Here is a 26,717-nt window from a genome sequence, read left to right as displayed (position 1 = left end):
TACAGCAAGCCACCATCCCTGCCATCTCTTGACCCGTATGCCACCAATCTGAATAAACGAATGTTGAAGGAAATGATGTTTTGGTTTTAGAGGAAGAGCACCTTTTATATTCATCCAAGACATAGAATCCCACCAAATAGGTTGAATTAATGCAATGGATGAATAAATGGGATGCGTCCTCCTCCACCCTTTTGCAAAAAGGGCACAGCGAGTCCACAATCTGAATTTGCCTCCTCTGCAGGTTTTTCTTTGTTGGTAACCTGTCCTTAAATAATCTCCATGCAAATACAGCTATTTTACTTGGGACCTTTATCTTCCATAACTCCTCAAAGCATTCCTCCTAAACCATCTTAAATGACCTTCCTAGTGTTTCACTTTTATTGCATTTATTGTCCATTTTGAAATACTGAATTAATTATCTGATGAAACATACTCATTTCTATTAATTGAAATCAAAGAAACATAGAAAGGAGAGAGAAACTTAAATGTGAAAATTGTCATTAGAAGGGTCACTATTGTGAAACCTAGAAGGGTCATTAGTGGAAAATAGTTCCACATATAGGGATCACCAATGTAAATTTACACCTAGAGTTTTGGTTCTTTAATCCATCACCATTAGTTCTGTATTAGGGAACCAAACCTCCACATGGGAGACCTCATTGGTGATTGTAAATATCAAAGTACGACTTGTACTGATTTTAATCTAATATATAATATATTTTTGCGGATAAAAAAAAAGGGGAAGGTTGTATGACTCATTGCTGAGTTTGCAACTGACTGAATAACTGATACACTAATTAAAATGCAAATGAAATTACAATGAGATTACAAATACAAATGTACATTATCTCTAATATTCCCCTCTCAAACTCAGGGTGGTTGTGGAAGAGAGAATCATGAAACCTTGTATAGGAATTGTTACAAATAATACACTATTATGTGGCCTACTAGAGTATTAAAAGTGTTGTGCACTCTTAGGTCCATTGCTAGTATTAATATCCTTTATTTGTCATTTAACAATAATAGATAAATATAGATAATAGTATTCATTTAGGTAGATTTTAGAAGGAGTTTGTTATAATTCTGTTATAGGAGATTGTGAGTATTTCTCTATATGTACTATGTAATTATGAAAGAGAATCAATGAACAATCAGAAATGTTATCTTTATCTCTTTTAGTTGTAGAATTATGAGTAATGGTAGAATAGCTTTTTCCTTACTTTGACAATGGTGATTTCATCTGCCCACTCCCTTCCCACATGCACTCCACCACCTCCCATGGACATTCTAGTGTCTAACAATTGGTCTGACCTGCCTCCCATTACCGTTTACCAGTGGCCACCCCAATCACTGTTGTATGCCCTGCCTCCTTCCATGGCTGGTCACAATTCCCGTAAGTCAGCCATAGAGCATCTAGAAGATGCGAGTCTCCACCTCACCTAGAATCTATCCACCATGACCACCAAGAATCAGGAGTTGGCTATTAAGCTCGACGTCATCCTTGACTGGTTATTGGCTCTCACAATCACTCCATCATCTCCCAAATCACCCCGCTTCACTTCCGCGTCAACCACACAGATCTGCAACCTGCAGAGACCATGAAGTCACCCCCAATAGACGAATCTCGAAGGTCACCTATGGCTTCCGCAATGGCAACGGCAATGATGGTGCAACAAAGCACAGAATCCATGTCGACAATGTCTCCAGAGAAGAAGTTGGAGGCAAAACTCACTCCGATGAAGTCGTGGCCACAATCGAAACAGATTTCGCCAGAGGTGACCACTCTAGTGACAAAACAATTTGCAGCACAAACGGTTTTGTCGGAGGAATTTAGACACTGTCGTACCCATCGTGGTAAATTGTCTCCACCTCTACGATGTGCTCTGCGATCCCATCTTTGGAGTTGTCCCAAAAACCGCCCACGGTATTGCTTGTCCTTCAAAATCTTTCCAACGGCGTCAACCAGATCTCTTTCACATCCGCTAGAATCACGGACAGCCTCGCATGACTCTGAATCCTTACCGTGCGCGTAAGAGCACCTGCCATTGTCAGGGTCACATTCGCCGTCGTCACAGGGATAAGCCTTCTGCAACACCTCTCCAAACAAGAGTCGTCCAGCTTCTCCAGTGTCCACGTGGTGCCCCTCTTCCCACACAACACCATCTCCGTACTTTGCTTTCCTACATTTCACTTGCTCTGAATCTCAGCTGTTGCCTTCAAGCATAGTCCGTGCCAACCCAATCCTTCAATCACCATTTGCCACGTTAACCCCATTGAACCCCACTCAATCTTCCAATCCCAATTTCATGTTTTATTTTTTTCATAACATTGGGATTAAGAGGGGAAGCAAATTTTGAATAATTTGAGGAATCAATAGGAAGCCCTTGACCATTACCTATGGTAATTTGGTCTGGACCCTCAAAAGGAGTGACTTGCTGAATATTTTTGGGAGACATGGTGAGATGCTCCAGAATCTGGATACCAGCTGTTTGATGAGGTGTTAGAAGCATTGGCTACATTGACTTGAGGAGGTGAGTTACAATTGGGTTTAGGAGAGTGATCTTGCGGTGGAGATGGGAAGCCAAATGGTGGCATGAAAGGGAAGTATGGGTAAAAGGGATAAGGTGAGTAAGGATAGGGTGAATTGGGATTTTGTTTAGGGTAATTGGATTGGTAATTGGTTTGGGAATTGGTTAAGAGGGCTTGGAGGAGTAGCTTGCATCATTTTTGTACCAGCAATGAGAGGCTTTGTGCCCAAATTTGCGACAAATCTAACACTGAACATGAGCAAATCTGCCATGCTCTGCCACGCCCTCTCCCACGAGCTCCACCTCGACCGTACGAATGGCCACCATCACCCCTCCCTCAGACACAAAATCATAGTTTGAGGAGGAGTGTGTGTTACCCTGAGTTAGATGAACTTGAGCTTCAGAAGTAGAATTGGAATTCGAACCCTCGACAAGATTCAATGAGCCCAAATTCTTCTTGCGAGACTTTTCAATGCTAGATTCCTCAGCCAGTGGCATGGAAGTGACATCGTCCAAACTTAGAAAATCACTATGTGATTGCTTCTTCTTTGCACTTGCAATGGATTGAAAGTGCTCATGCAATTGATCCCACAGATGCCACGAGGTTGCGCAATTGATGATGCAAGGAAGAACTGCTTCTGAAATAGTCGATTGAAGCCAAGAGAGGAAAAATTGATCCTCTTGCTCCCAGAAACGATAGGCAGCACTAACGATGTTGTTCTCGTGATCTTAAACGATGAGAAATTTATGCGGAATCTGCAGAGTGAGAATGTAATCGAGAAGACCATGGCCGATGATTACAGGTTGAACCTGAGAACACCATAAAAGGTAATTGGAATCCATGAGTTTCGCCGTTACATCATGCGAGAACAAGGCAGGGGAGCACAGTGCCGGTGTCGAAACAGGCGGCATAGGTGGTGACGGAGAAGAATTGTTGTTTGCAGAAGCCATTTTCAGAAGCAAGGATCTAACCTAGCTCTTTTATACCATAAAGAGATTTAGGGAGAAAAGAGAAAGAGAGAGAGAAAGGAAAGTGTTTCTGTATTGATGAAGATTCAACCCAACCATAGATTGGGGAATGAAGCAATACATATAGGCAGTTGCATAACAGAATGATAAAGCTGTTGAAAGTTGAACTTACAACCGTCTAACAAAAAACTAACCTAACTTGAGTAAGTTAACTATGAGAAACAGTTAACTAACCTTTGATTACAAGACATACAGAAACTAAGTAAAAAACACTTAGGGAGTAAAATACTACTCTCTTATAAACAGAGACCAAACTCCCTAATGCCCTCACTCACTTTAATCAAACGGCTCCTTGTAACTCCACACCAATTTCCAAAGCCCCCATCTACACCATTCACTTTTCAATACCCATTTTCTCATGTCTTTTGACCCCACATTGGTAGCACGTTGCACTTGCAAGTGCCTTTTCATCTCTGCTGCTCCTTTAAAAAAAAGCCCTTCCTTATCAACCATTTGCACACTTCATTCTTCACATAATCAAAGTTCAAGTTTCATATAGCCCACAATAATTTCCAAGCCCATTTTACTCTCAGACTTTATGCCTTTTAAATTTGCACTCCAATTACTTTTGGTACCCCTTTTTCATGCTATGGATCTGGATCCTACTTTTGAAGCCACCTTGAATCCATGGTTTGAAGTCCCTCTACAACCTTGAGGACAAGGTTGATTTCGACGGGGATAGTATTGTTACGAATAGTACAATATTATGCGGCCCAATAGAGTATTAATAGTGTTGTGCACTCTTAGGTCCATTGTTAGTATTGATATCCTTTATTTGTCTTTTAACAATAATAGATAAATATGGATAATAGTATTTTATTTAGGTAGATTCTAGAAGGAGTTTGTTATAATTCTGTTAGAGGAGATTTTGAGTATTTCTCTAATATACTATGTAATCATGATGGAAGAGAACCAATGAACAAACATAAATGTTATCTTTATCTCCTTTAGTTGTAGAATTAGGAGTAATGGTAGAATAGCTTTTTCCTTACTTGACAATGGTGCTTTCATCAGCCCACTCCCTTCCCACACACACTCCATCACCTCCCATGGACATTCCGGTGTCTAACAGGAAGGTTGTATGACTTATTGCTGAGTTAGCAACTAACAGGATAACAGATACAGTAACTAACTTTTGAAATCCAGATGAAATTAAAACGAGATAACAAATACAAATGTACATTATCTCTAATATATATGACCTTCATCTTTTGTTCGTTGTGTACAAGCATATACTTGTATCAAGGTCCCTCCCTCCAGGAACTGGTTGGAGCTAGCTAAAACTGCAAGAAAATGCTGGGTTTTAGAGTTTTTGGTTTTCTCATTTTGGATTTTATTTCATCTAACTGATTGCTGTATATGTGCCAAAACAAAATCGAAGGCGAAGAGATAGCCAAGAATTTTGTTTGCTTCCAAACTTCTCCTGTACTAGGTTTTCCCCCCCTAGTTTACTGATCTATCTTGATCCCATTTCAATTTACTTGGAGCTTTCTCATTCTAGTGGCTTCTAATTCTACCTATGTTCTGTGCAGGTGTCTGGTTTGAAGTCCATCACGTCTAAACACCTGGCGTTGGCAAGTCAAGTCATTAGTTTTGTACATGCTATTATTCCAGGTACAAATGCACTCACCTAAATGAAGTTTTTAATGTTGTACTGAAAGGAAATTTTTAATCTGTTTCATGAATTTATTATATTTTTTTTAATTGTATGAATTAAATTATAATTTTGTTCTTCATTTCCGGTATAAGAAATTCGGAAGATTCTTTTTCTTAAAGTACCTGAGACTAGAAAAACACTATTGCTTTCTGAGATCGATCGGGTTGCTCAGGTATTTGCTTCATTGTTATTTAACCTTTACTCCTTTTGTTCTTTTGTTAGAGGGAGACTTATTCAGATGTTTTGTTCATTTATTCATTTTTTTAATGATTGTGGGAAGTATGATGGTTTCTTTCTTTTCCTACATATTGATGATGAAAATTCATTGGTAAGCAATTCATCGTGTATGATGAAAATTCATTGGTAAGCAATTCATCGTGTATGATGAAAATTTACTTGTAGTTGAATAAGTGGAAAGAGATTTCCATTTGATTACTCTTCCTCTGATTCCCTTTTTCATTTGAATGGAAAAGGAAATATTGTTATAGAGGAAGGGAAGCAGTAATAGAGAGGACAAGACTTGCACAAATATTTGCAAGTTGAAAATTGCAATTGCAACAATATGTGAGTGTTGAATCTGGAGGTCAATAGTTAAGATTTTGCCGCCTTTATCAGACTTAACTTTTTTACTTAAATAAAAGCATGTTTGAAAAAATTATAATGATCAGATGGAAAGCAAAAGAAAAAAAAGAAAAAACTTTTTGAGTGTTTTTGGAGCTAAAAATTGTAGTGTTTGCTTTTTTATTGGAATAGAGTCTGAGGGACATTTGACTCAACACAATTCTCTCCTAATGCATGCAATTACTTTCCAATGGAAAACCAAACACAGTTAAAGCATTTTTTTTACTCTTCCTCTGATTCCCTTTTTCATTTGAATGGAAAAAGAAATATTGTTAGAAAGGAAGGGAAGCAGTAATAGAGAGGACATAGAGTCTGACAGACATTTGGTTCAACACCACTATATTTAAGTCTTCTCTCTTGTAATGCATGCTATACTTGACTCTAAACAAGGTTATACTGTGAATCTGCATTTTTTGAAAGCTGAAAACAAAGGTTCCCTAATTTTCCCACTGGTTTCTTCATGTTCAAATTCTTTTATTTTTTGTCATGATGTCATCTACGAAATTCAACAGTGTCTGTTTTTAATTGTGATGACTTCTTAGTTTCTGTGAATTTGTACCAAAAGTTGTTGCTCACTTTCTTATTTTAAATTTTCCATAATTAATTCCTTTTCTGTCCCGTATGGCATTCATTTTTTTAATCCATAACTGCATGGGATGGAGGCATTTTAAGTGGAACTTCAAGAATGAATATGGTTTATCCTTCCTTGAGTGTTCAAACATCTTTATAAAACCTTGACTTTCGATTCTTTTTGGTTTCTCAATTTAGGAGGATACCATTTGTTTGTCCCTTTTTTTTTGTAATTTTTCTCCAATAAAATATACTTATATATGTATAAACTAAAAAAAACTATTCATTTTGTTTGCCGAAAATTTTTAAGAACTTTTAAGTATGTATTCTTTTTTAACGTTTGCTTTATTGTTCTATTTTTTCCATTCCAGGATTATAAAGTCCACAGAGATGAAATACATAGTAAATTAGTTCAAATAATGCGAGAAAGATTACTGGTACATTTACGTGGCTTGCCTCAAATTGTTGAGAGTTGGAATAGACCTGAGGATGCTGACCCTCAGCCTAGTCAATTTGCTCGGTCCCTTACAAAGGTAAATAATTACGTGTAAATGCTTAGATGGTGTTCTGTCTGTCAACTTCTTTTTCTTTTAGCTTGAATTTTAATATTGAAGGAGATTTTTATATGCATCTTTCTATCTTATAGTTTAGAGCATAAATATGAATATGCCAAAGAGCACAAGAAACCTTTTGGAGAGAATATGGTGGCTCACGAGTCACTCCACTGGGTTTATCATAAATAAGGAAGTGATTGTTGCAATATCAAATTTGAGATGAATTCCTTACAGATATGCAATTAACTATTTGTCAAACTGATTTAATAACTTAACCACTTATAGTTTGTAATTCGGTACCAAGAATACCTAATGTCTTGGGACTAATCTGACATGTAGTTTGTAATTCTAGTACCACTGGTACTCAATTAATAGAATATTATTTTTGCAGAAAAAAAAAAAAACTTAACCACTTATAGGTGACAATAAATTTATGACCAGTCATTATATATATGCTGATAATGGTTTGGGGTGGTTTGAAATTATCGTTTTTTAGTTTCACTCTCATGCCCCACCTGTCTCATAATTGAAACTTATTTATTTTTGGAATTTATTATTAGGAAGTTGGATACCTTCAACGTGTTCTATCTCGAACTTTGAATGAAGATGATGTTCAAGCAATTTTCAGGTAAGAATCACAGAGATTTCCTCTTTCTTTATTCTTATATGTCGACGAAAGATCATAATCAAGAGTACATTACTGAACATTGTACCTGTTGTTTCATATGCTGGGATTTTTATTAAAATGATGGGTATATTAGGTTAAGATTAAGATCCCACATAGAGCTATTACAATGACATGGACAATCCACCCCCATTGTGCTTTTGGAATTTAGTTGGGCAAAATTTTTTCTTAATTCTAATATATTGATGTGTACGAATTAGAATGAATGTATAAAAATAACTGTTAAAACAGATATTGCAGGACAGTTAGTATAAGTTAACTACTTTTCTTTCACGAACAAAATTCTGTTAGTTGTTAGTTTAATAGAATATCAGATTTAGAGAACTGAGAGAACAACTGAAAAAGTTAGTTTTTAATGCAGTTACAAAGGAGGTATTTATAAACCTCTAGACCTTGAAGCTAATCACAAACTAACTAACAACTAACTAACAGAATTCTGTTAGTGAAAGAGAAGTAGTTAGCTTATACTAACTGTCCTGCAATAACTGTTTGTATCAGTTATTTTTATACATTCATTCTAATACCCCCCCCCCCACAAACTCAAGGGGAAGGTTTTTCTACAGAAAAATGCTTCACATTGAGTTTGTCCCTTAGTGCTTCAAATCTTGTTGAGCAAAGCGGCTTGGTTAAGACATCTGCCCATTGATCTAAGGTAGGAAGATGCACAACTGAGGGTTGTTTGGCCAAAACTTGTTCTCTTACAAAAAAAGACATCAATTTCCATATTCTTTGTTCTACTATGGAACACTGGATTGTGAGTTATGGACACTGCACTTTGATCATCACAGGAGTTTGAAAAGAAACATGTAATTCTGTTAGAAGGGTTCAAATCCAGGTTAATTCAGTAAATGTTTGGGCCAAGCTTCGATATTCAACTTCAGTGCTGGACCATGCCATGACTTTCTGCTTCCTGGACCACCAGGATATCAAGTTTGAGCCAAGAAAGATAGCTGCTCTTGATGTGGAACGTCTGTCATCAATATCTGATGCCCAATCAGCATCATAGAAAGCATAGAGTGCCATATGTTTTGAAACAGAAGCAGGTTGAAGGAATAAACCATGAAATATAGTACCCTTGAGATATCTTAATATCCTTTTGACCACAACCCAATGAGAATCCAATGGATTAGCCATATACTGACAAACCTTATTAACAACATAACTAATCTCAGGTCTAGTAAGGGTAGCATACTGCAGGGCACCCACTACTGACCTATAGAGAGTTGGATCATGAAATAAATCAGCTCCATGTTTGGACAATTTACAGTTTGTAACCATAGGAGTAGAGATAGAGTGTGCCTCAGCCATTTGAGTTTTATGAAGTAGATCTCTAACATACTTGCTTTGAGACATCAAAATAGACTTGTTAGGGAGATACTTAATCTCCAGCCCCAAGCAATGTTGTTAATGGCAGATGGCGGTTCATGGCGGAAAGCCAAAAATCCGCCATAAAAATATTGCGGATGGTGTAGTGGCAAATGACGGACAAATTTATATATATATATATATATATACAACAACAACAACAACAACGCCTTATCCCACTATATATATTAATAAAACAATGGATTGCATTCAAATAAACTAAAAAAGTTTCATGAGTTCACACAATAACCAATACCAAATAAACTCATTCAAGAGTTCAAAATAACAAAATGATAAAAGCATAATGCAAAGTGCAAAGTAAAGGTTGAGGCTCTAATCATCTCCAATCCCAACATAATCCTCTTCATTGTTATCATAAGATAGTGGAGCATCTCCCTCTCCCTCTTCTCCATCAGACGCCTCAAAATTAATCATGATTTCTTCTTCTTCTTCAGATTCAAGTTCAATATCCTCAAACTCTAGATCCTCATCATTTTCTTGGACTGCTTTTTGCTTCCTTGATGAAGATCCAACAATCATTGCCTGTTTTTTAGATGTGTGGGCAGCAGCAGCAGTAGGAGTAATACCAGCACTTGTTGGTTGCTTTCTTTCCCTTTTTTTCCTCCTAGTATACATCCTACGCTCTCCAACCCCCGAAGCCTCATACACAGTTGTCCAATTTAGTGCATCATCATCTTCAAATACCAAATCATTTCCAACATCATTATCATCATCTTCATCCATCTCTCCCACGAGCCATTCATTGCACACATCAATATCGTTACGAGAAATTGGATCAATTTCTTCTCTTGCATTATATTTTTGCTTCAATTATTGGTTGTATTTGACAAACACCAAATCATGCAACTTCTTGTGCTCAAGCCTATTTCTTTTTTTGAAATGAATCTACAACATAACAAATAAATCTTGATCTCAATCTCAAATACACTCCAAATAAAACTTGACCATCAAAATTAAATAAAAAGCATAGTTAGAGTTTTGTCACAATTACTTACTCAAATACATTCCAATTTCTTTCACATCCTGAAGCATTGCAAGTCAAACTCAATTTTAATAGCTAGCTTTTGCAAATTTGGAGTTTGTGACCCAAACATTCGTCACCAATATGCTATAATACCAACCAAGAGCATAACTTAGAATTCTGAATTGTAACATTAATACGTAAAAAAAAAATAGTATAGTATTTGTCATTTGATAAAAGTTTCTTACTAGGAGAATGGATTTTCCTTTGAGCCATTGCAAACTCAGAACCAAAGTGTTCAGCACCAAACTTGTAAAGATGCAACTCGGTTAGAATTTTCTGTTGCACATCAAATTGTAGAACCAACTTCTTAATGCAATCAAACAATCCATTGGTGACCTCAAAATCAAACTCCAAATCGATGTTGTCATAAAAGAACTCTGGATTTAAGAAGTGGGCAGCTGCATGCAATGGCCTATGAAGCTGACAATTTCATCTTTTATCAATGATTGCAAACACATCTTTGTACTTGCTTTCGTTGTTGTTGAAAGACTTGATAATTGTTGCTTTTGTCTTGTCCATTGCTTCATAAATATAGCCCATGGCTGGTTTCCTTTCATCACCCATAAGACGAAGCACTGTGACAAGTGGAGCCATGACTTTAAGAGTGTAAACCACACTATTCCAAAAGAAGGCATGAGCACTACCTTTGCAGCTTCTTTCCCCTTAGGCTCCTTAGATAACTTGTTTAAGATCCATTCATCAGAAATAAACATCTTTATAATATTAGCTTTCTCTTTGTGGAGCCTTTCTAAGGTTAGATAAGAAGTGGCAAATCAAGTAATAGCATGTCTCACCAATTTCCTCTTGTTTGTACGATTTCTCAACAAGCTTAAGGTACTAGAATGGGCATAGATGAACCCAACTAGATTAATTGCCCTTCTAATTGTCTTCCTTATCAAGGGAAGCTTCCCAATGTCTTCAAGCCTCAAATCAATACAATGGGATGCACAAGGAGTCTAATAAATATGTTTCCTTTTGTCTTCTAACAACTTACCCGCTAAAACATAGTTGCTCCCATTATCAGTTACAACTTAAACAACGTTCTCTTCTCCAACTTCCTCCACAATAGCATCAAGCAACTCAAAAAGCTTTTCACCTGTCTTCACAAAATCAGAGCCATCAATAGACTTCAAAAACATTGTACCAGCTTGAGAGTTAAGCAAAAAATTAATGATGCATCTTTGTTTCCGATCAGTCCATGCATTAGACATAATAGTACAATTATACTTGACTCATTGCTCCCTAGGGCCTTTCATCAAATTTTTAGTGTATTCAACTTCCTTCTTCAAGAGTGGAACTCTGATATCATTTTTTTTGGAAGGCAGAAAGTATATAATATTATTAATATGAAACATTAGTACCAGAAGTACTAAATAAAAATACAACAGCAGCTATGCTGCCAGCCTCCCAAAAAACATGGATAAACCCATCTCAAAACCCCACCAACAGCTAAAGACCCAAGTTAACCAAAGGCCTCCATAAGGTTGGAAGACCAATGGTTAAAAGGAATATTTAGATCTTTATCCCTAGCTTTGTACCAGGACCAGGCTAAGAATAAGGCATCATCCATCACCTTGGAAGATACAAAAGGAATACCCTGAAAAATCAGTAAGTTCCTATGCTTCCAAATAGCAAAAGTTAGTGCAATCCACCACCCACACCATCTAGTGTGGTTTCTCCCTACAACAAAACCTTCACAAAATAACCTGAAATGACTTGCTGGAGAAATAGGGAAAGCTCCAATAGCCTGAATCCATCTCAAGGTTTCCCACCACAGAGCAATAGTTTGGGTGCAGTGAAAGAAAAGATGGCCTGCCTCCTCCTGCTCCTCAGGCAAAGAGGGCAAAAAGATTCCTGCAGACCCACGTTTCTTCTTTGAAGATTAACTCTAGTAGGGAGCCTATCCTTAATAAGCCTCCAAGTGAAAATGGCAGCCTTTGGGGGAATTTTTAAACTCCAAATAATCTGAAAGTTCCTCCCATCTAAGACAGATGTATTCTGATTTGATAGGAGTCTATAAGCTGACCTAGTAGAGTATAATCCAGTAGGTTCAGCTTTCCACAGAACTGTATCTTTCAAGTGACACTGGATAGGATAAGCACTAATCTCATCCATGAAAGCCACAGCTACTCCCTCCTCATGTTCGAATAGGTGTCTCCTCCACTTCAAATTCCATCTCCAAATATTCTGGTGGAAGCTACCCATGGTTGAGATAAGTTCATTCTGCTGCTTACTAATGGTAAAGAGCTGAGGGTATTTATGATCCAGACTGCAGCCCTCTCCCAGCCAATTGTCTTTCCAAAATCGAATTTTATCCCCACAACCTGCCTTCCAAACCAGATTTTGATGAATAATGTTGAAGTCATTGTGCTGATATAGCTTCCTGAGGTCTCTCCACCAATGAGAGTCCCAGCAATGAACTCTGCCATTCTGCAAGGCTGGCCATCCCCCATACTTTGAATTTATAACCCTGACCCAGAACTGGTTCTGCTTAGAATGTAATTCCCAGATCCATCTTCCCATGAGAGCAGCATTAAATTTGATCAGATTTTTGATTCCCAAACCGCCTTCCTTCTTGTGGAGACAAATTTCATCCCATTTGACCCAAAGGATCTTCTTTTGATCATGCCCCCCACCCCACATAAAATTCCTTTGCAGAGAAACCTTTCTATCAGCTATTCTTTGGGGTAACTTAAAGAAGGATAATAGGTAGATTGGTAAAGCATTCAAAACAGAATTTATCAAAGTGACCCTGCCAGCCATAGATAAGCTTTTCTGGTTCCATTTAGTGAGTTTAGCTTCAAATTTGCTGATCAAAGGCTCCCATACCACCTGATTTGAGGATCTGACTCCAATGGGGATGCCCAGGTAGTGGAAGGGAATCCCCATCTGCCTACAGTTCAGAAAGTGAGCAGCATCTTGAGCCCAATTAACATAATCTCCAAAGATTCCGAATTGACTCTTAGCATAGTTGATTTTCAGACCAGAGGCCATCTCAAAGCCTCTAAGCATTGCCTTCAAAACAATAACATTTTCCAAGGAAGCTTGGCCAATGAAGACAGTATCATCAGCATATTGGAGAATATTAATAGGCTCTTTTTGTTTTCCAACCAGGTAGCTTCGGTACAGATTTTTCTCAATGGCCTGTCTCATCATTCCAGTGAGACCTTCCCCCACTAAGTTAAACAACAAAGGGGCTAGAGGGTCCCCTTGTCTCAGACCTCGAGTAGGAGCGAATTCTTTAGTCGGACTACCATTAACTAAAATGGAAATAGATGCTGATTGAAGGCAGGCAGCAATCCATTGTCTCCATTTAGTACAGAAGCCTAGTCTTGACAGCATGTAGTCCAAGAAAGACCAAGATACTGTATCATAGGCCTTTTCAAAATCCACTTTAAAAACCATAACTGGCTGCTTTGTCTTCATAGCTTCCTCCACCACTTCATTAAGGATCAGAATTCCATGAAGGATATGTCTATCCTTTATGAAGGCTGATTGCCTTTCATCAACAATTCCCGAAATAACAGTCCTCAACCTGTTTGCCAAAAGCTTGGATATGACTTTGTACATGCAGCCGATGAGAGAAATAGGCCTGTAGTCATTTAAGGATTGAGGATGATTTGATTTAGGGATAAGGGCCATGAAGGAAGCATTGCTGCCTCTAGGAAAGCTTCCATGGCAGTGGAACTCATCCACAAATCTCCTGAATTCAGGTCTCAGAATCTTCCAAAAAGCCTTAATAAAGTTGAAATTAAAACCATCGGGACCCGGGCATTTATCTCCACCACAACTCCAAACAGCATCTTTAATCTCTTGATCAGAAAAAGGGGCAATGAGTCCCTCTCTTTGATTCTGATCAATGGACTGGAAGAAAACCCCATCAAGGGTGGGTCTGAACCTCTTATCTTCAGAAAATCTATGAAGGAAAAAATTAAAAGCTTCATTCTTAATACGATCTGGCTGTTGAACCCAATTCCCATCAATGAAAAGACCCTGGAGAGCATTATAATTTCTTCTAACATTTATAGCTTTGTGAAAATAAGCTGTATTACTATCTCCTTCCTTAATCCATTTATCTCTAGATTTTTGTCTCAGCAGAGATTCATAAGCATTTGAAGCCTCCCACAGCTCTTGTTGCAGTAGAATCTTGACTTTGGCCTCCTCTTGAGATAAAGCTCTATCACCAGCTGTAGTTTCCAAGTCATTAAGCTTCTGTCTCAAACTCTGGATTCTATTAGCATTGATATCAGCATTAGCTTTACTCCATTGTTTGATGGTATTTTTAAGATTTCTCAGCTTGTTTTTAAGGACAATGCCCCCCCATCCACCCTGCTGGTCCTTAGACCAAGACTCCTGCACCAGCTTTTGATATCCTTTTTGATTGAGCCATAAGTCCAGCACCCTAAAGGGCTTAGGACCCCAATCAACCAGTTTAGTTTTCAAAATTACCGGGCAATGGTCAGAGTAATCTCTGTGAAGAACATGTTGGGATGTGTCAGGCCATATGACTAGCCATTGATCTGACACTAGGAATCTGTCAAGTCTGCTCTTGACGGAACCATTAGGCCTGAACCAAGTGAAGCTTCCACCAAAACCTCTGATTTCATGAAGATCCATATCTGAAATCCAGTCATTAAATTCTGAAATGTCAGAATTATCAGCCCCCCTTTGAGATGATCCAATACGCTCCTCGTGGCTCCTTATGCTATTAAAATCTCCAAGGAAGCACCAAACACCATTTGGATTGGCCACCTTCAGCTGTCTTAATTCTTCCCACAAAATTCTCTTCCCAGGGAGATCACAAGGAGCATACACATTGACTATGTGAAGTCTCTGGTTTTCAGCAACCCATATACCATCTAAAAAAAGAAAGCTATGACCTTTAATTCTCCTTTCCACTTGGAAAATTGAATTGTTCCATAAACATAGAAGACCTCCAGCTGCCTGAACAGAGGGTACACTGTCCCAAGAGACAGTGGAATCCCCCCACATTGACTGACAGATGAATTTATCAAAAATCTCCCTTTTTGTTTCCTGAATACAAACAAGATCAATCTTGTGAATTAGATTAAGTCTCCTTATAGCACTCCATTTGATCCCTCTTCCCAACCCTCTGCAATTGTATGAAAGGATAATCATGAGTGATGTTTCATGATACCCCTCTCAACTGCCACAACTTTATCTCTCTGCTCCAACTGGATCATCAGGTCTCTAACCTTTTGAGTTTCCTGACCATAAGTGAGGCCCATATCACTAACTAAATCCATCTGTTTTTCCAGAAAATCCTGATTACATATGCTGGTACTCGGGTCCCTGCTGAAATCTACAAGAGGAGCTTCATAAGTCTGGGAACTTATTTTTATGGGAGGATCCAGAGCCGATTGGGCCTCTACATTAATCTCCTTAGTTCCTTTTCTTCTAATATAAAATTTCAGAGCAGATGTAGTTGGGCCTGTTGTTTGCTGGCCCAACTCCCTCCCTTCTTTTTGAAATAAAGGGCCTACGGATAAAGGAGGAGTCTCCAAGCAAAACCGTTGACCCTCTTTCTTCTTCTGGTTCATATTTGCCACCTCAGAGGCTGTTTCTCTCTGCTTCTCCCTTTCTGCCACCTCGATATCTGTTTCCCTCTGCTCTACGATGCCTTTTTCCTTTTGTATGTCTTCACAAAACCCAGTGTGGGGTGAGGCAATTAATACTTCCCTTTCCTGGATCAAATGACCGTTGTTGGGGGCCTGGAAGTCGTCGATCTCCTCTGGGTTGTTGTCGCAATCCAATTGGTCCACGTCATGCCTGTCAGCAGCAGGCCAAACCAGACGCCCAGTGGTTTGGGTCCGCTGGTCAATATCCGCCTGAAGCATCCGGTTTTGTCCCCATGATAGCTTGGAATGGGCAAATGTGGCCCATATTGACCAATGGCTGCAACCATATTCTCAAAGCTTTTCAATTTAATGAGGTTGAATGGCAAACCAGCTTGGTACCAAAAGCGAGCAATATATTGATGCACCTTCAAGACTTCATTCTTATCCATTAACTCTCTTATGTTCCTTTGCCTCAACATTTCCATTTTTCTCCGATTGATTGCAGTTTTTGGATTCTTACAAAACCTGTCCATTGGTCCTTTTTTAGTCTCACACTTTGTCTTTGCGGCCAAAGCAGTAGCATTGCAAGAGTCCTCAAACTCATCTTCACTTTCATCACATCCAATTGGTTCACCAAATTCAAAATCTCTTATATTTGGCACATTACCATTACCAGTACTACTGTAAGTGGTCCCAATTTTTTTGTTAGTCATATATCCCTTGAGCTCTTCAACTACATTTGGTGGAGTTTTCTTGCAAGATGCAATGTTACCTGACTTCCCAACCAATTGGCTCTCGTTGTTCCTCCCTTTGTGATTTTTCCACAGTAATTACAAACAACAGTATTTGTATCCCCTTCCACAAGTGGATGACAATACTTCCAACTAGGGTTTGTCCTATTTTTCCTTGTTGCAGCATTAGATGATGGTTTAGCCATTGTAATTAGTAGAAGAGGGATGAACAATTAAAAAAAAAACATAACCAAAAAATAAAAAGGAGTGTCAAACTTAGAATAGATGAAGGTTCAATCATTGTAGATAGTAGAAGAGGGCTGAACAAGTAAAAAAAAAAAAAAAATAGAACCAGAAAAACAAAAAACGGAAAAGAGAACTTGTCACCTTCGCGTCGCCGTCATCGTCCATTGTCGTCGCTGTTGCGAATGGGGGAACTCACGATTTCGAGGTGAGACAACTCGTGTGGTGCTTGTGTGTGTCGTGCTGCTCATCTCATTTAGGATTCCAAACCCAGGGTTTAAGGTTGGGTCAGGTCAGCCCAAGATGAGCCAATTTGTCATTTTTGGAAAATTTTCAAAAAAAAAAAATGTTTCTTCCGCCATTCCGCCACCACTGTTAAACCTATGGCGGCCGCCATGGTGCCGCCATTTGAAACCCGCAACGCCACCGCTATTTGGTGGTATATTTTCAAAAATCCGCCACGCCATGGCGCCACCATAACTGCTATTTGACAACACTGACCCCAAGAAATAGTCTAAGTGACCTAGCTGTTTGAGAGAAAAGGCTGTATTCAATCTCAAAGTTAACTGTTGAATGAGAGAGTTAGAACTTCCTGTGATGATGATATCATCTACATAAACTAGAATACAGACAGTGTGCTGTTGATGTGTATAAATGAACTAAGAGGGATCACATTTGCTTCCTACAAACCCAATCTGTATTAGTGTTGACCTTAACCTGTCAAACCACTGCCTTGGAGCTTGCTTTAACCCATAGAGAGCCTTGTTAAGTTTACAAACCAAGGATTTTCCTTCAACTTCAAAACCTGCAGGTTGAGTCATATAGACAGTCTCCTCAAGTAATCCATTTAGAAATGCATTGTTGACATCAAGCTGAAATAAGTCCCAGCCTTGTGAGAGAGCAAGAGTTAGAACTACTCTAATTGTAACTGGTTTTACCACAAGAGAAAATGTTTCATGAAAATCAATGCCATGAACTTGATGAAATCCCTTAGCAACTAGTCTAGCTTTGTACCTGTTAATTGAACCTTCAGCATTTTCTTTTATTCTAAAGACCCACTTGCATCCAATAGCTTGTCTACCAACTGGTAATGGAACTAAATCCCAAGTTTTGTTCCTCATTAGAGCATTATACTCCTCTTGTATAGCTGCAAACCATTCTGAACTTTCCAAGGCCTGCTTTACTTTTAGGTTCAGAATGAGTAAGAAATAATGAAGGATGCAGCCTCGGATTGTGTATTCCAGATTTAGACCTAGTTTGCATAGGATGAGTGCTAATGGGAACTAGAGTTGATGCAGACACAGATTCACTATGAGCCATAGTATTTGATGATTGAGGATGAGTGGGAAAGGTGCAGTTGGTATAGATTCACTAGATGACACTATATTGGATGATTGAGGATGAGGGGAGGTGGATTCAGATGAGGTTTGATTTAAGGCAGTAGGAGAGAAACCAAGAGGAACGGATGGAGCTGAAAGGGAGTTGGTGGAAGGTATTTGGGAAACTGAAGGTGTAGAGGCTGAAACAGGAGAAGATAGGTCAGGATTGAGGCTGAAATAGGAAGTAATATTCTGTGTTGAACTGGAGGAAGAGGAAAACAGATCTAAATATGAAAACCTATTAATCAAATAGACTACAGTGACAAAAACATAATCCCAAAACTGTAGAGGTAGAGTTGCATGATGAAGTAATGTGAGTCCTAGATCAACTATATGCCTATGCTTCCTTTCAACTACACCATTTTGATGATGAGTGTGTGGGCAGATTAACCTATGCGAAATGCCATAGATAACTAATAAAGCAGAGAAGGGTCTATATTCACCACCCCAATCAGATTGAACACTTTTTATTTTAGTGTTAAGTTGAAGTTCAGTTGATAACTTGAATGTTTGGAAAACAGACATTGTTTCAGCTTTGGTTTTAATAGGAAATATCCAAGTAAATCACGAAAAGGCATCAATAAATGATACATAATATTTGAAACCAAAGTAGGTTAAATGAGAAGGCCCCCATAAATCTGTGAAGACAAGTTCTAAAGGAGAATAAACTGAAGTGAAAGCATGGGAAGACAGCCTATGAGATTTTCCCACACAACAGGAGGCACAAAAATCTGAAATCACTTTATTAGATGATGAAATGTTACATTGATCAAGAACAAGTTTTAGTACATGACTATTAAGGTGTCCTAACCTAGCATGCCAAAGGTTAACAGTGCTAGGAGATGAAAAACCAGAACTAGATGTAACAGTAGACTCTTTATTAGCAGTAGAAGATATTGTTGATAACAGCTGAGGTCTGTGATCCTAGAGTTTGATGTTATGAAAAGAATAGAGACCATCAGCACCCACAACACCTTGAAGGACCACTTTATTGGTCCCTTGTGATTTGACAAGGCATAAGTGAGGGTGAAATTCAAAGAAAACAACATTATCTTTAGCAAACTGACTGACACTTAGCAAATTTTTGGAAATGGAAGGAACATGTAACAATTTATTATAAGAGTCATTAGGAGACGAAAATGATAAAGTACGAGTGTTGAAAATACTCAAACCTTCACCATTTCCTATAAAGATTTAATCAGGTCCATCAAAATGTGACAATTGTTTGATATGTTGTGATTCACAGTTACATGAAAACTAGCTCTAGAATCTGGAATCCATGTTGAGCTAGCTTGACCATTATCCTGAGGTGTCGAATTGGTAAGCATCACACTAGGCTGGCTGGAGGACTGAGTAACTAGTTTAGAGTTAGGATTAACCCAAGTGTTTGAGGTCCTACCCATGGCAATCGAATAAGGAATTGTTGGAGTGTAGTTGGATCAACAAAGGTGAGTGACTCATGAGGTTTGAAAATTCATATCAGAACAAAAGTGGCACACATTAGCAGTATGACCATACTTGAGGCAGATTTGACACTGGAAGTTAGCAAATCTGCCTCCACCATGGCCTCTTCCAGAACCACCGCGACCACCACCTCGATCAAACGAAGTATTACGACCATCATTACTTCTACCATTGTTGGACCTTGTGGCCTCAATAATCTTAAGAGGGATAGGCTTAGAATGCAGAAGAAGCAACAACAATCAATTTAATAATGTTCTATAAACATGCAAGGCAAAATTGATTGCAATAACATAAATGAGATAAGGGAAGAGAGAATGCAAACACATTTTTATACTGGTTCGGCCACTTCCCGTGCCTACATCCAGTACTCAAGCAACTCACTTGAGATTTTCACTATCTTTGTAAAATCCATTACAAAGTTTGAACCACACAGGGACAACCCATCCCTTGTGTTCAGGAATCCTTTACAACAAGAGACTCACAGTCTCTTAACCAATCTCATTGAATAAGAAGAATGGAAGAAGAATTCTCTCTTCAAGAGAAGAATATTACAATAAAGATCATGTAGGAATCCTTATAGATTTTGCAAGTGTTTGGCCAAGGATTTCTTTTGAGAGAGCATTTGACAATGAAGTTCTTTTGGAATCTCTCTCATTGTCTTTTGAGAGGATAAGACATTTTTGCCAAGCAAAACTCTCTTCATAAAATTCGTGTCCAAGTCACCTATTTATAGGCCTTTGATGGTCATTCACAAATCTAATGAAAAGATGTGACTGTTGGCGATATTCCTTGAAAATCCTCTCTGGTAATCGATTACAGAATTAGTGTAATCGATTACACAGTTGTTTTTCTTGAACAGTTGTGACCCTCCATTTAAAATTTGAATTCCCAACGTTCAGAGTCTCTGGTAATCGATTACATATGATGTGTAATCGATTACACACTTTCAAACCATTGGTAATCGATTACATGTATTGGTAATCAATTACATGTGCCTTGAATGACTTGAAACCTTTCATTGTGAGGCAAGGCTTGATCTTGAAGAAATCTTGAATCAAGGCTTTGTTTGTTGAAACAATCTTGTATTAATCTTGAAGCAAAATGAGCCTTGTTTGATTCTTCTTTTGACATCATCAAAATCATGTATACATATATTCACAACCATAACCTCTTCTAGAGCCAGCAAAATCATTATCTTTATATGAGCTTCCATACGAATAACCTTGAGTGTAATTTAGGGATGGAGATGCAAGCATCTGAGTGTCTCGATTGTACCAAACAATGCGAGTTTCGTGGCCATAAAGCAGAGCCTCAATCTCTGCAATTGGTGGCGTACGTTTCTTGCTTTCAATCACAAAAACAACTGGTGCATAATCCGAAGGTAAACCTTCAAGAATAGCATCAACATGCTCCTTATGCCGTATCGGAACTCCAACACCAGCAAGCTCGTCGACTTAGCCTTTGATTTTGTGAAGGTACTCATCCATTGTTTTCCCTTCGAGTGAGACAGCATGCATCACGGTCCGTAATTGTCGTGCCCTAGACTTGGTATGAAGGCTGAAATGCTCGTGAATCTTCTCCCATACATGATAGAAGTGATTTGAGCCTAGCACGTGAGAAAGGACAGACTTTGAGAGTATCGACTGAAGCCAAACAAGCAACGTTTGGTCCTGCACTTCCCAGGCTTTGTATTCAGGATTAACGCGATCCATGATTTGATCATCTTCTGTGGGAAATTGAGGCGGAATGACTGGATTAACCAGAAACCTCTGCAGCTTATGCAATTTAATGACTGGTTCGACGTGTTGTCGCCAGTGTAGATAGTTGGAATCATCCAATTTCTCAGCTATCGATGTCGGAAATGAATGCAAACTGAACCTTGAGATGCGGAAGCCATGGATGTGAAGGTGCAGCTCGATAAACTGAAGAGAAGAGCTTTTACGAAGAAACAAGCTCTGATACCACATCAGATTTAGAGAACTAAGAGAACAGAGAGAATAAGAGAAAACATTGAGAACAGAAAAAGGAAAAACAGATATTATTGATTCTGAAAAGGTTAGTTTTTAATGCAGTTACAAAGGAGGTATTTATAAACCTCTAGACCTAGAAGCTAATCACAAACTAACTAACAACTAACTAACAGAATTCTATCAAACTAACTAACAACTAACTGACAGAATTCTGTTAGTGAAAGAAAAGTAGTTAGCTTATACTAATTGTCCTAACTGTCCTGCAATAACTGTTTGTAACAATTATTTTTATACATTCATTCTAATAGTACGTAACAAAAGGTGACTGATTATTTTCTTTCTGCTAGGCCTTATCTATAATTAGTTGATAAGAAACCTAGTTTTGCAAAAAGTAGTGTAGTAGCTTTGAGTTTTAAATTAGTTTTCCAACCGATAAATGGTTCTTTTAATGGTGGAGATTTGTTGGTGTCTCTGTTGTTATTCACTGTCTGATTTCTGGTGTCTAATGAAGTAATATTTTCTTTTCTATGGTTGACATATTATATCTAAAGATCATGAAGTGGGTAATCCTGATTTACTATTAATTAAATAACCAATTAGGGTATGTTTTGGATAGAGTTTGGAGGGAAAAGGAGGCAGGGATAATTTTTCATTTCTAAATTGAGAGAATTACAAAATATTTATTACTATTGTTATACTGTTAAATTTCTTAGATCTACATTATTTTCTGTGGTGAATTATGAAATAAAATTCTTTTATTTTCCCATTTAAAAGGAAAGAAAGAAACACTACTTTCTGCTTAGAAAGAAAATTGATTGTATAATGCTTAACATCACATGAATACCTACAACTCACTTCTCACGTTTGTTATTTTTCAGTCAAGTGGTCGTTATATTTCACTCACAAATTTCTGAAGCATTTTCAAGATTTGATATAAGCACTCCTCAAGCACAGAATAGGTATTTACTTTTGTGAAGTTATATTATGAAGAAATAAATTTTTAAGGCAGTTTAGAAAATGCAGTGACACTGTTTTCATGTCTTAAATTTTCCCCACTTGCTAGGCTATATCGAGATGTCAAACATATTCTTCAATGCATACGATTATTGCCATTGGGTGATTTGAGTAAATCTGATACCCCAAACTGGGGTCAGCTGGATGAATTCTTGGTGAAAAGATTTGGAAATGATGCTGTTCAGTAAACTGTATTGTAAAGTAGCAATTCAATTCCTTCCGTGGGAAGGCTAACATACTTTGGAAGATATGGGGGTGATTTAAACCTTCTTCACTCTGCATTTTCGTGTAACACTAAATTGAGGTAATATTTTTGCTACTTTTTGTTCTTAGCTTACACACAAGAATTCTTGTTATCTTAATCATTTTAATTTCAAATAGGGACCCAGGAAAGCCACTAGGATCAGGCTAGTGGTGAGGGGCTTAAGTTGATTTAGATGAGGTCATCGGTTCAAACCTATTACCATTGTTATACCAAAAAAATAGGGGGTCTGTGGCTTGCCTGAATTTATGTTATTTCACTTTGAGGTGAATGATTCATCACTGTTGCCATGATAATATAATTTTTCTTAAAAGAATAGTATGCCAAATTTTAAGTTAATGTTCCGTGTAGCAAATAGTTAGGTGGACATGCTTAAATGATAACTAATCAAAATTAATGAAAATTATAGGATATGCACACAGGAACCTCTAAATATTTTCTCAGGTACTAGGTTGGGAATCAGTTGACTATATTAATGTCGCTTGCATGAAGTCTAACTGGCTGGTATGATAGGGTAGGTAGTAGACTTTTGATTAGTTTTTGTTTCGGCAGATAAGAATGAAAACAGAAACAAATAACAACAGTCTTATCCCATTAGGTGAGATCAGCTACATGAATCATGATACTATTAGGCTTAGTTAAAAACCAAATTCATCGAAATATTATTCACCTAAGATCTCTATTAATAACTTCTTCCAATGTCCTTGATCTATTTACCACTTTTCACAGGCTTAAAAATCATGTGATCTACTCTTCTTGCAGTGTTAAATATCTGACAGAAAGCCTCAAGTAGATTGTTTGTAAAATATGAACGGGGGATTAAATATTTTGTTGTGATGAGAGCATTATACACAAGTGTTCCTTAGCTTTCATTGACAGAATCTGAATTCCATTTTCTCTTTTTTTTTTTCAGGCCTTTGGTTGGTCTGTGGTAGATATACAAGGTAATGTATCATTTCTGAGCATTGTGCAGCCGTGGTTGGTCATTTAACAAGTTTTGTAGCAGTCGATGTCGATATTCAAATTCTTGGTTTGTCTCCATAATTGTAATGTTAAGTCGAAAATATATATGATTTAGCGAATGAATTAAGTTTTGTCCCCCCCACCCCAATCTATCTATCCCTTTGCTTCTTCAGCCATGGCTATCGATGCATCAATATGTACATGATTCGTGAAATCTATGGTGATATTACCGATTTGTGTGTTCTATTCAAGTGTATATTTGCGGTTCTCTTACAAGTTACAAGAAGTACCTACCTTCATTTGAGGATTTCTTTTTAGTTTTTCATGAACAACAAAACCTTCGCAATAGAATAAAGACAAATATACACCTTTGAAAGTGTTATGGTTAGAACCGGTGTCAAGAACGGAGAAGTGTTGACATGATATTTGCCCTAATCAAATAATAATTCAATGGTGGAGGAGGTGCATTTGATTGTGCTGAAATGGTAAGTAAGCATTAGGCAATGATACTGTCCATCTGTTATATAAATAAAAAGTTGTATTGTTAAATGTGCTATTGTAACATTAATATAGTTTTAAACTATGTTAAAAAATATTTTAAAAATTGAAGTACCTTTTCGTATAGTTAAAAACTAAACAATCGTATAGTTTGTTTCCTACATTTTTTTTCCTCTAGTATAGGACCGATTAATTTTATAGTATTGTTTTGGTTCCTCTTTAAACCATATTTTAATGAGTTGAATTATATGGATAAATAAGGGATAAAAATGCAAACAAGTGAAGCACAGGAATAAAATTAAACAAAAATTGGAGGCCAAAATTTAAATTAGTGGAACTGGGGGATTTAAACCTACTTCATTTTTTTTGTAAATTGCAAAAGAGATCTGTGGGACAGAAGAAAGGGTAAATTGAAGTAAAAAAAAATTACATTTCCCGTAGAAAATTAATCACCAATGTGATAATACACATGAAGGTATTTTAATGATCTATATAATACTATCAAAATTAAAGTCTTTTTTATATGTCAATAATATAGTGTTAACATAATCTGAATATATTTACATGAAAAGAAAACTTGTTAGTGAGGAGAAAAAGTTATTTTGTACATTATTTTGTTTCTGTTACTCTTGTTAAGGTTTTACATAAGAAATAATTTCTACGTCGCTTTCACATACAAGTTTTATTTTTAGTTTTGTTAGAGACGATAGGTATTTTTTTTTATTGAAGATAAGTTTTGTTAGAGACGATAAGTATTTTTAGTGTTAAGTTTTATATTAAAAAGTTAGTTCCCGTATGTTATTAATGTTGAACATACAAAGTGTTATCTAAAGAGTACAGTGGAAAACTTCCCGTAAAACTCCCATCTGTATACTTTACCATTAAGGTTGGAAAAATAATGAGCCAATCATGATTATTTTAGTGTTAGGTTTCAATTCCTTCCCTTTTTTTAACTAAGAATTATTTTTTATTAAAAAGTTTAGTTTTTTTTCTGCCAAATTTAGCTTCTTAAATAGTATTAACATAGTTAAACTATATTCATAAAAATTTATCTTTGACAACTGATATGTATTGTTTCATTAACGAGTTAATTTTCATAAATTTTTAAGTATAGCTAATAGAAAATAATCTTCTCTTTTAGAGTCAAATCAGTTGGTACCTCAAAATTTTGATAAATAACATTAAGACTAATGAAATTTTACGAAAACTAAGTATGCAAAATCCTTACATGCTTATCAAAGCAGTGTCTACTAAGCAAAACATTTATGCATTTTACCATGCTAAAACTTTGAATAGAGTCTGTTGTTTCAAGGTCAGGAAGCAATTTAAGACTAATTCCTTTGATAGGCTACAAGAAGATGAATAAAGTAAAAATACAAATAAATTTTTTTGAAAATTGTGTCCTTAACCTAAAAGGGAAGAATTATCAGGTGTTCTCGGACCATTATGGTTTTATATAATTTTCACACAACACATAATTAGTGTTATTAATTTTCTTTTGTAAATTGTAAAATTTAAATGTTTTATGTAAACATTGATTGAGACCACAAGTAGGTGATGATTCATAAGTATCTAATAATTTCTCCTTGAAAGGAGATGTCATAAAAAGAACCATAAAAATAATTGATAGGATGTCAATCTTAATATAACAACTTCACTTACAAATGCTATAACATAGAAGAAGTGACAACCAAACAAGAAGATAAAACTTGTCTACATGGAAGAATTCTCTTACTGGAAAAATAAGAGTATGAACAATTAAAGATTACCATTATAAAAAAAATGAAACACAAGAAGAGGGTTACACTCTGCTTTAAAAATATTTTTACAAACCATTTTCAAAATAATCACTTTGAAGTAAAGTAGATGCTAAACACAAGGAGTTCAATGGAGAAGGATGAAGCCCCATCCAGCTTGATGGTGCAAAACCAAGTTATGTAAACCTTTATTTTAAGTTAGAACCATTATATGACACAAGTGCAAGTATATATACAAGAGAGAGTAGATATTTTTATTTTGATTTGTGTTACTAACAAATACTACATTCAGTTATTGTTTATTACTAAGATTTTCGCTAAATAACTCTTGGAGTTGTTTTGAACACCGCTACTTCTAGAAACTCATCTCTACCCTTCATTTTTGATACACAATGACATCACCCATAATGAACTCAAGTCATAGATGTTAGAATTAATGTCTCATGTGAGAGATATATAACTTATGTAGGAACTAATAAATAAATAATTAATAATTCAGGACTAAATTGTAATTGGGTTAAATAGGAGAAGTTTTTAAAGGTAATTACTACTTGATGGGAGTATAAAAGGAGTTAATACCCATTAACGTGAAATAAAATCACTTTCCTAACAAAAAAATGTTCTCTCTAATCTCTAGCGATCACAAACGTATAGAGAGACAGAAAGAATAGTCAAGGGAGTCAAATCTTATTTCTCTCCTCTCCCAAGAAATCAAAGTGCACTGGAGAGAAACGTCATTATGGAGAAAGGCGCTCATTGTTTATCTATTATCTATTATTTGTGAGAATCATAGGTTTCAAGAT

General features: G+C 36.9%; 1 protein-coding gene across 1 annotated transcript in view; it reads left to right on the top strand.

Annotated features, from left to right (window-relative positions):
* LOC100777704 (vacuolar protein sorting-associated protein 54, chloroplastic) overlaps positions 1-23,905 on the top strand; it is a 58,902-nt gene extending 34,997 nt beyond the window's left edge. The window contains exons 13-19 of the mRNA XM_003533782.4: positions 5,090-5,171; positions 5,307-5,386; positions 6,777-6,938; positions 7,520-7,587; positions 22,299-22,379; positions 22,484-22,738; positions 23,610-23,905. Coding sequence (XP_003533830.1) covers positions 5,090-5,171; positions 5,307-5,386; positions 6,777-6,938; positions 7,520-7,587; positions 22,299-22,379; positions 22,484-22,622 — 612 coding nt within the window. The 3' untranslated portion in view covers positions 22,623-22,738; positions 23,610-23,905. The remainder of the gene's footprint in view (positions 1-5,089; positions 5,172-5,306; positions 5,387-6,776; positions 6,939-7,519; positions 7,588-22,298; positions 22,380-22,483; positions 22,739-23,609) is intronic.
* Positions 23,906-26,717: the final 2,812 nt, after the last annotated feature.

Source organism: Glycine max, chromosome 9, assembly GCF_000004515.6.
Source record: "Glycine max cultivar Williams 82 chromosome 9, Glycine_max_v4.0, whole genome shotgun sequence".
In the NCBI taxonomy this organism is placed as follows: Eukaryota; Viridiplantae; Streptophyta; class Magnoliopsida; order Fabales; family Fabaceae; genus Glycine; species Glycine max.
This window is presented reverse-complemented; position numbering and strand designations above follow the sequence as displayed.